Source organism: Pinus tabuliformis, chromosome 1_2 (genome assembly GCF_031772625.1).
Source record: "Pinus tabuliformis cultivar Carrire ecotype Pingquan chromosome 1_2, CPIR1, whole genome shotgun sequence".
NCBI lineage: Eukaryota > Viridiplantae > Streptophyta > Pinopsida > Pinales > Pinaceae > Pinus > Pinus tabuliformis.
Window position 1 is genome coordinate 63,675,668 of NC_142298.1, and position 10,528 is coordinate 63,686,195.

General features: G+C 33.1%; 1 protein-coding gene across 1 annotated transcript; it reads left to right on the forward strand.

The window, feature by feature from the left end:
- The first annotated feature begins 8,696 nt into the window (after positions 1–8,696).
- On the forward strand, positions 8,697–9,720 carry LOC149204430 (heavy metal-associated isoprenylated plant protein 20-like). Its single transcript, XM_089393281.1, has 3 exons — positions 8,697–8,930; positions 9,049–9,124; positions 9,237–9,720. The coding sequence occupies exons 1-3, from the start codon at positions 8,850–8,852 to the stop codon at positions 9,542–9,544; spliced, it is 465 nt and encodes a 154-aa protein (XP_089249407.1). The 5' UTR covers positions 8,697–8,849; the 3' UTR covers positions 9,545–9,720.
- The last annotated feature ends 808 nt before the right edge of the window (positions 9,721–10,528 follow it).

Genomic DNA, 10,528 nt, shown 5'->3' on the forward strand with positions numbered 1-10,528 from the left:
CAATTTCCTAGATTACAAGGGAGAAAAGTTGAATTTGGCACTCTTTAAGGCCAAGGGAAAATAATATCATTTTGTTGAAGAATACAAGGCCACTCAGGTCACCTTTTATATATCCCAAATACCTTTTCCCGAAAACTACAGTTTTTCTAAGGCTCTGAATGACATTATATACAATGCAGCCTAGAAAGATCATTCATCTCCGAAGAGATTAGCAGAGGACTACAATAGAGTAGAGAAGAATCTAAAGATGGAAGAAATGGAAACCAGGGAAGGAATGTTGAAAATTAAAATCTTTGGAAAATTAATCCTTAAAATGTTCATTATTGAGAGTCAATTCCAAGAATATAAGAAGATATTGGATGAAAATAAAAAATAAATCAAGCTCCTGACAAGACAAGAAAAATGGGAGGCCTATCCAATTCAGACAATGGAGCTAATGAAAGTTGAGAAATAGAAAGAGGAGTTAGGGAAGAATTTTTTTGCGGACACTTAAGAGGCTTGACGGTACAAAGATAAATTCCACTTATTAAAATCAAAAGTATTTGATTTGAAAGCCAAAGGTAGTGGAGAAACTATTGTGATACAAACTCCAATAGACAATCTGGCTATAGCTATGGAAATCTTGTCAATGAATGATGAAGTTAATAAGCTAAGGACTTTATTAGCCAATAGAGATGAATAATTGGCCAAAAAGTAGATAGAAATTAAATAATGATGAGAAGCGAGATATGTCATACAACCGGGTCAAGCGAAAGCTAGACACCATTAGGAAAAAGCACGCCTCTCAATCCAATATTAAGGTGACCTATCACACTATATGGGATAAGATCAATAAGGATTTGTTAAATGATGAGAGTTGGGAGTAGATTACATTATTACAGGAAAATGGGCACCGGTCCTAGAGGCCAAAAAAGAAGCAAGAACCTCAAAAATGATACCTGATGTTGAAAATTGGCAACAAGAAATTGCTAAAAATAGAAGTTCTAAAAATAGCACTGCTAAAAATAGCAGTTTGGGCATCAGTGCTGGATTGGAAATAGGGAATGAAAAATGGAAGTGTTAAAAATATAAGTTCTATTTTTAGCTATTGAAGTTGGATTCCTATTTTTAGACAGTCCCTGGTCTAAAATAGGAAGTAAATTTTGAATTTTGTCTTACCAGTAGTTTGAATATTAATTAATTAATTCTCCATGAGTTAATTAGTTAAGGAAAATCAAACTTGAAGTCTTTGTGAGAATATGCAATAGTTTCTCCATTGATTGAGGAATTAAGGATGAGTTCTATATTGAGAGGATCGGTTGACTTAATTTAACTTAGTAAATTTCAGTTAGATTAATTTAACAAGTTGTTAAATTAATGAGATATAGTTTGTTGATGCTTGTATGCACGTGACAACTATTATTTTCAGATAACTGAGTATTCCTTCATGGATAACTGATGCATGTCAGTTCAGACAGAGACCCAGCTGAGATCAGAGAAGGGACAGTGTACTATCAGTTGGATGAATATTTTTCCTATAAACGAAGCTCATCCATGATGAGGATTAATCTCCTTCAGGTTTGTGCAGTTATTTCAGAGGTCAGTGTTGTGTGTGAGGTGAGAATCACACAAGTTGTAGCTGGAGGACCCAGGAAAAACTGTGCATAGAAATAGGAGGCTTGGAGGGTAGAGGAGAAGGTTTGTGAGAAGCCTTTGACTGTCTATGAGCAGCAGAGGGATTGTACTGAGAGCTGGATAGCTTCTGAGCTAAGGCTTTGTGTAATCTGGACATATTTCCACTTGTATGATAATACAGAGATGGGGTTTTAGGCTGGTGCTTTCCCCTAGTTATATCTTCTGTGTTATGTGTGATTGATTCCTTCTTATCAGTTATATGTGTTCTTATTGATGTTGCTCATGGTTGATTAAGCTTCCGCTAAATTGTTTGTAGAAGTAGATCAAGTGTTTTGCTTTAGTACATTGCATTACCAGATTGATCTACATTGAGAATTTCTACATGGTATCGGAGCTAGCTGATTTGTAGAAAAAGTTCTACATGGTATCAAAGCTAGCTGATTTGTAGGAAACATTCTACACCTGAATCCATAACAATGTTGGATGTTCATGCGATTTATACCCACAAGGAATAGGTAGGATTTATACTCTGTGACATGGATTTCCTTGTCTAACTGTGTAACATGGTCTACCAAAAGATAAAGATTATAGAGGAAATGGAAAATAAGGTAAAAGAAATGTCTGACAACGTAATGAAGATCTTGGGATATTTTGAACCATTATTCAAGAGAGGTTTGCCTAACTTCATGGACATAAATGTGATCATTTCACAAAGGGAAGACTATCAAATTGGCTTGAAAGCAGTCAGGAATGATCCTATAATGTTTGAGAAGGAAGGAGATGTAGCGGTACTTAAGGACATCATCAGGCACTTGTAGCCATCCTTCTATGTCATGTTCAAGTAGAAAGATATTTTTAAGAGTTTGCATCATTTGGAATATGATTCAATTACCAGTTTCTTAGTTTCCATTAAAGAAACCCAATACTACAATTGTCCTTTAATTAAATATTGGAGCCTGATCTCATAGCATATAACTACAACTCAAAAATGGTATCAGAGAGAATTGAAGAAGCCTGTAGTACCAAAAATGTTTATCTCCACCCAACGAACACCACCATCATCAATTATAGGGACGCAACGCACACCTCAACAATCTACATGTTCCTCCACTAAGTAACCTAAAAATAATGAGTAATAAGAAAAATGAGCTGGAGAAGTGAGACCCACCGTAATAGTTAGAAGACTCCAAAAACAATTAGCTACAAACTATCACTTGTTAATTGCAAACCACCTAGTGGTTCTCAAAACCACTAATAGTTTAGGGTTTAGGTCCTAGGGTGTCCTGTCTTTTAAATAGCTCCATTTTGAAATAAAAAAGGCGAGAAATTTATTTGTACGAAAAATCTATCAATTTTTTGTTGAAATTTGTTGGGTTGGTAATCTAGATCTATGGTTAGAGCTAGGATTCTACAATACATGATGGGTTGTCAGTGCTTTCTCTTGTGATCAAGTAAATTCTAATGTAACTTGAATTTTGCAATTTCAAATTAATACAAATGCAATTCGGGGAATATTTGAAGGATGGAAATTTATCTTCAAGTTTAGAGACCTTGGTGAACCTCACATGTCCCTAATATGAAAATTGTAAAATATTTGTTGAATGTTTGTAAACTTATTCAAATTTGTAATGGTTTTATATATAGTCTCTATATAATTTTGGGGATTTTAATGTAAAATAGTTTTATACTATAAAATTTCGACGAATCATTTTTAGGAAAAATGGAAATTGGCAATTTTTGTTTTTTGGAAAAATGATGGAAAATTAGCCTACCTACGAATATTAGCCCCTAAAAGTTTCCTTGATGAAGTTGTTCATGGAAATTATTGATCGTACATATTGTTGTTGTTTAAATTAAATAATTGTATATTGTTTGTAATGAGAAGAATTGAACCATTTTGATAATTACTCGCATACTTATGATGTGATTTAATATTTTAGGAAGTATTAAATTATCTTAATGAAATCTCACATGGGTTTAAATGGTAAATGAAAATTCACTTTATGTTTATGTTAAATGACTGGATTCTTAAGTGTCAGTTCAATCGTTTTCCCAAATTTCCACAATACCTATAACATGTATGTCAAAACCTAAGTGTATGAATGCCTCAGACTGAAAGTAGGTGAAATAACTAAACTTGGTAGTCTCTTCCAAATTTTTATGTGTTTCCATCATAATTTAAGGAAAAATATATCAAATAATTCAAAAATGTAAAAAGTTCTAATTGAAAAAATCTTAGGTGTTCCGACTCTTTGTACCATTAACACAAGGTGGTGTGACTTTGGGGCCCAACACCACCTATTATGGGAAGCAAAGAAAATAAATATCACTTTTTAAAACCAAATTGACTCTCATTATGGTTACATACAATACCATTGTGCAAGCCAACTGTTAATACTTGTATATTTTTCATGGAACCAAATAGAAGCTCAGTCATGTTATTTTTATCCAAAATGAAAATCACTTAGTATTGTGATTGATACCTATGAGAAACCCCTTCTGTCAATTTTATTTATTATTAAATAAATTATAATAAGATGAATGGATAATTTGTATAAAATAAAGAGGCAATTTCATATAATTTGGCTTGGTAGTATCGTTGTAGTTCATTAAAAAATATCAAACATATCAACATTCAATAATTTGAAACTTGGGAAATGTGAAAGGTAGTATCTTGGATCATCCAACCCATGGAAGTGGCAACTTCAAATTGACCAAGTTATTCTATCCACTCAACCTAGTCCAAGCACTAATAGGACGAATTGGCACTCCTCAATATATTGATCTTGACATATGCATGGTTCTAATACAATTTAGTGCGGTATGTTGTTTATCCCATGCATGTTCATGATTTGACATTAGAACTAGATATTCATCAAGACATGGCCCTTGGTTATCTTCATTGGTCCAATTTCAGTGGCAAGCAATCCATGTGATAGAAAGTGGTCAACTTCAATTCCATAATCTTATGGCTAGTTGGGTTTGCAATTCACACTAACATGGGAGAAAATTTGTAATCACCAATAGTTGACAAGGAATTAATCCTCACCATTAATTCATAGACTAGTTAAAGCTAGCATCATTTAGAAAGACCAAAAGTCTCAACATGTTGCTAATGCTTTGACTTCTTTGCAATCAACAAGAAAATTGTGGTTATCTAACAAATCAAATTTCATTCCATTAAACCTTTACAAGTTTAAAGGAAAACCTAAGAACCTTAAGCTTCAATTCAATGCAACATTAACTTAAAATTTAGATTGGCTACCAAGTTCAAACCCGTTCAAGCCCATTTGAAGTGTTGTGTCAATTCCATGAAGTTGCTAAATCATGTATCTTAAGAAACTTGATGTTGAATTTGAGGAGGTGAGTGTTGCCATTATTTTTGTTTTCTATTATGTTTGCTCCTAAAGAAAGCATGAAAGTCAATCCTTGAGGATGTACAACTATGGTTTTAGATAATTTTGTTATTTTATATATCTCCACTCCTTTCATGAGTGCCTATGATGTATGTTTTCATGATAGTTACATTGATTCCAGTTGAACATAGTGTACTTTGGAGGTCAAGATTTTGCATTGACTACCCTTTCAAGATGCTACACATTCAAGTGCATTTTATAATCCTACTAGCATTATTAAATTTTTTATGGAATTTTGTTTAAATTTGATTGTAGTGATTTTTTCTAATCATAGAGAATGGGTCTAATAGACATAGTTACGTGTCAAGAATGAGAAAAAATCATAGAGAAGTTACTCATAATCATGGTTACATAACATAATTCAAAATTTAATAGGTTCCAATGTGGCCCTCCTTGTCATGTATAGTTGTATATTGGGCTTTGATGAGAGCTAATCTTTTGAATAAATTGCTAGCTCTCCTCATCATTCAATCTATCCATTAAAGTGAAATTTTCAATTTTTATTCAATGGCTCTATTGTTTAGGATGGAAGAGATAGTGTTAATTATTCATTGAAAGTCTCTCATTTGCCTTTGGCCTTTCCAATACATTATAGTACTTGGTTTTCATCTCAAACAAGACCCTAGCTTTTCTTGGCCTTTGGCCTTATAATATGTAGTTTAGATGTGAACTTCCATCCTACTTATAAATTTCCATGTCTATGTCTATACACATTTCAATATACACTAGCTTAAGAGTGTTACTTTGAGATACATTAGCTACCTTTACAATGCATTGTACAAGAGTGAGATCTTAGCTGTAAAAATATCCATCCATTAGTATGGATAGTTATTCTATGCCTTTACGTGTCCATCATCAATAAGGTAATGCATGCATTTATCATGGTTCACACAATGCAATAACATAATGGGATCACATTAGAAACATTTCCCTCTTGAGAGAATATGTTGAAATGGATAACCATTGCCTTGAAAATACCGGACTTTAAACAAATTCAAAATGATGTAGACCTTGTGATTCTTATGAGTATGAAGGTTATCCAATGAAATAAACAACACCTATTGGACTAGTGCCAGTGAAAGAAAAGCTTTTCTTGCTAATGGATAGTCTTTCCTTTCCTTTGCACCTCTACCTTCCATTAGATAATTGTTTGCATTTCCCATTAGGTTTACATTGCAATAACATGACTGCATTTGAAATATTCCCACTTGAGATAAAATGTAGAGATGGACAAAAAAATAGCTTGAAAATATTAGATTGTAAACAAATTTGAAATGATGTGAACCTCGAGATTATAATGACCATGCAAGTTTTATTTAGTAAAAAAATTAGAATTATACCAATAAAAAAGTCTTATTTATAAATAAAAATGATATGTGATGCAAATCTGAAAAGTGATACCTATTAAAGTAAATCTTGAATAAGAATGAAAACAATTAATTGTAAAAGAAATGTACTAAGACATAGCTCCCACAACCATAACATGATTTGATTTTAGTGAATATATTAATATCGTTTTGAATGGTATGAAAACTTACTACTACCACTACCATGGTTTTAGTTAACTACAAGTACCATTACCTTGGTTCAATAAATATATCAATGTGATTATTATACTAATAATGTGATTTTCAATGGTTATCCATAATATTTAAAACCCTAAAGAAGAAAATAATGAATAAAACGATGTATTTGTTTTATATTTAAGTGAACTCACAATACCATCTAAAAACAACTTTTCTTGTGTACTTTTGAATTGGTTTTTACGGAAAAAAATAAATTAAATAGGAAAAAATTATTATTATTATTTAAAAAATTATTTTAATTAGTTAATTTTTAGTATACATAAATTAATAAATGAAAATATGATAATTTAGTTTTTTGATTTCTCAATAAAATTTTAACCAAAATGTAGTTTTTTTAATTTAAAAAGGAATTTTGTTAAAAATATATTGTTCAAATAGTTTGGGCAATAATGTGTATTTAGCTGTATAGGTTTTTTAGAATTTTGGTACTTAAATTTAATGTAATAATAATTGTTAATTTTTCAAAATTACACAATTCTAATTCACGCTATAATTTAAAAATAAAATGTATTTTAAAATTTATATAACAGTCGAATCAGGAAAATTTCATAAATAATATTATAATATGAGAAAATCCTAAATTTTAAGCGACTTTTAAAGAACACATACCCAAAAACGCCACATTTTGAGAAACCGACACCATGTGGACGGTTTCAGCTTTAAAGTTCAGAGGGAATCAGATCGTACACAAACCTCCACTTTTTTCTAAACCTAGACGATGGAAAACATAAAGCAAGCTCTTTACACATGTCGCACTCCTGTAACAAAATGAATTCAAAGGATCCATTAACTTCCTCACCCGTATTGGATTTGCTTTATTGTTGGATAACCTCCAACTTCCACAGCAGATATAAAATATAAAAGCAAGCTCTCTCTACAGATGTAACGCTCCTGTAACTAAATGAATCCAATTGGAACCCGTATTTGATTTGCTTTATTGTTGGATAACCTCCAAGTCCCAATCACATGACCACCGTAGTGGTAAAGATAAGGAAAATAAAATATAAGAACATTAAGGGGAGCGGATTTATTTTAGAGGATATTTCCATATTTTGTTCAACACATGTAGCTACTTTTTAGAACATAGCATACACATCTAAAAAAAAGAGAACCAGGAAACTGATCTTCTTAAAAAAAAGGGTATCGACTCACAGACAAATAAATATCACTTAGCCTCATATGTGCAAGACAGACTTACAAATGTTGAGATGTATTAACACCAATTAAGTAACACATTCCAAAATTTTGATGTTTATTACTAAGCTGGAAAATATACCTACAGAGGCACTGATATGGGAAACTATTTTTTATAAAAAAAAGATAAAATACTCACCGTTACAGACCGTAGATCTAAGAGATAATGTATAGAATCTACAGAGAATGTACTCTCTTTTTATATTAAAAAAAATCGTTTTTTCGTTTTGATAAAAAGAGAGTTGATGTGGTTTGTGATCCCAACACAATGTCGACTTTCAAAAAGGGAAAGTGGAACGACATTCTTGTCGAGTCTCAAGGAAGTTTAAATCTGTAGTTCTTCCACTCGCCGCTTAATATGGAAAAAAAAAATTATCTATCAAATAATACTATAACTTATTGTCTAAATTGTAAATTCTGAATTAAATTTTGTCTCCGGCTAGAAATACCTATACTGATTGGTTAATTTATTCTCACCGAATTCTTTAAAAATTAAGACAGTTCATTAATTTAATCCTTTTGGCACTCATCTTTTCAACGAGGCTCTACATGGACGTACTCCTCCCTTCAATTCCCGTGATTATATGTCGAAGGTTCGCCCCGGCTTCACTCCAGACTCCACAGCTACCACGTTATTTGACTTTCGCCACCGTCCATACCTTTTTGTAGCGGTTACCTAACGGTTGTGGTGGCCCCATTTTAATACTTCTGGTCTCACCAAATATAGTACTTCATATTCTCAGAAGTTTCTCTTTCCGCCACTTATGTATAGCCATCTGTCACCATGCCACCGCAAGTTATGGAGGTTTATCAACAAACTGTAAAGCTACTAGCGAGATGGAAGGTATCTCACTTGAATATTCCTTCAAATTTTCCTATAAATTCTCCCATGGTGTTGGTCGTTCTCATCATAACCATCACACTGGAAGAGTTGTTCATATATGTCTGCTGCTTTTTGTATGCGAGATATATCCACGAATTTTAATCCACCCCTTGAAATCCCTGTGACTTTTGTTTTCGTTTCTAGTGACTGGTGAAAATGGGTGCGTTCGCCCTTCTATCAAGCTGGATTGATGCTGCCACTACTCCCAGGCCCAAGAAGAAGTTCAAACAATTTCAGGTACTTCATGTTTATGCAACTCAGGTAGATTCATTTTCCTGACTCACTTTTTCTGACAGAGGATTGTGACTGTTAGCGTAGCTAATTAGCACTGACGCCTGTAACTGTTTCTGTACAGACCGTGGAGTTGAGAGTTCGAATGGACTGTGAAGGCTGTGAGAGAAAAGTGAAGAACGCGCTAACTTCCATGAAAGGTGAGAACCGTTCTTCGCACTGTAACTAGAGCTTATGCTCCATGTAATATATGTGAGATTTTTTACAATTATGGAATGGGTTTACTTATGGTATGAATTAATGAATCTGCAGGAGTTAGTACGGTAGAAGTGGAGAGAAAGCATAATAAGGTAACGGTGACGGGGTACGTTGATCCGAAGAAGGTGCTGAAAAGAGTGAGGCAAACAGGGAAAAAGGCAGAATTATGGCCTTACAAGCCTTACCATCTGGTTTACTATCCATACGCCGCTCAAGTGTATGACAAGAAGGCTCCTTCTGGCTATGTGCGGAGCGTGGATCCCACTTTATCCACTTACCCTGATGACAATAACAACCCCCATGCCCAAGCATACACTTCGCTCTTCAGCGACGACAATCCAAATGCTTGCACTATTATGTAGCTCTCAGCTTTGTGTAACTTATATAATCTGCTCTGTATATTTGTATTTTGTATGGCGGTGACAAAATCAAACTGATTTTCACCATTACAAACATTAAATTTTTGTACGCAGCACTGTTTGTTGTGTGATGTATGGCAGAAGAGCGTTGCTACAAATTTTATTTGATCGTTGTGAGACGATGTTGTCCATGAAGAGTATTGTATGAGTGGGTTATGATGTCTTAGATTGGAAATATGTGCGTTTGAGTGGTTTGGTTTCATGAATGAATCCTTACTTCTGAAACAGTCTTGAATAGCATTTAAATACAAATTATAATAGAATTGCAGAACATTTTAACTTTTAATAGGTTTAATTTTTTGAATATTAGAAAATCTATGATAACTCAGTTGTTAAACTAATTAAATTAGAAAATCTATGATAACTCAGTTGTTAAACTAATTAAATTATTGACTGACTCATGGTTATCATTCAAAAAAAATCAAGCTCGCGGTCTCGTTCATAAAGTTTATCTTGCTTCTCTGTTTGCAAAAAAATTTAATGATACCATTGGTCCGGGAAAACCAATAATATAAGTTGGGTATTGATTTTACAAGGTTCAGAGAAAGCCCCACCCATAAGGGACCTGGGGTAGGAGGAGAACGTAGATTGAATGAGTTAAGCAGTCGCTATACGTAGAGTCGGCTCTCTAATTTCAGTTGTCTTAATCTTTATAACGATTTAAACGACGGGTTTGATTTTCGTGAAGTTGTTCTCCTTTTGAAAACGAAGAATGATTTCGATGTTGGGGATTTGAACCTTCAAACACTGTATCAAAATGAATAAGATTTATTTATTTCTTTCGCTTTATCAATTGAATTAAGGTAGTTAAGTTAAGTGGCAAGGGATTAGTTAGTACGTTATAGTATTTAAGGCAATTGGTAGATCTATGTTATGCCTTCGTATTTGTTTTTTAAAATTTATTTTTTATTCCATTGTAAATGAAAA

Excerpts from the sequence above, each read along its gene's own strand:
- LOC149204430 (XM_089393281.1), top strand. The coding sequence starts at position 8,850 with ATGGGTGCGTTCGCCCTTCTATCAAGCTGGATTGATGCTGCCACTACT. Across the intron at positions 8,931-9,048 it reads AGAAGTTCAAACAATTTCAG|ACCGTGGAGTTGAGAGTTCG; the intron begins GTACTTCATGTT and ends GTTTCTGTACAG. Across the intron at positions 9,125-9,236 it reads CGCGCTAACTTCCATGAAAG|GAGTTAGTACGGTAGAAGTG; the intron begins GTGAGAACCGTT and ends ATGAATCTGCAG.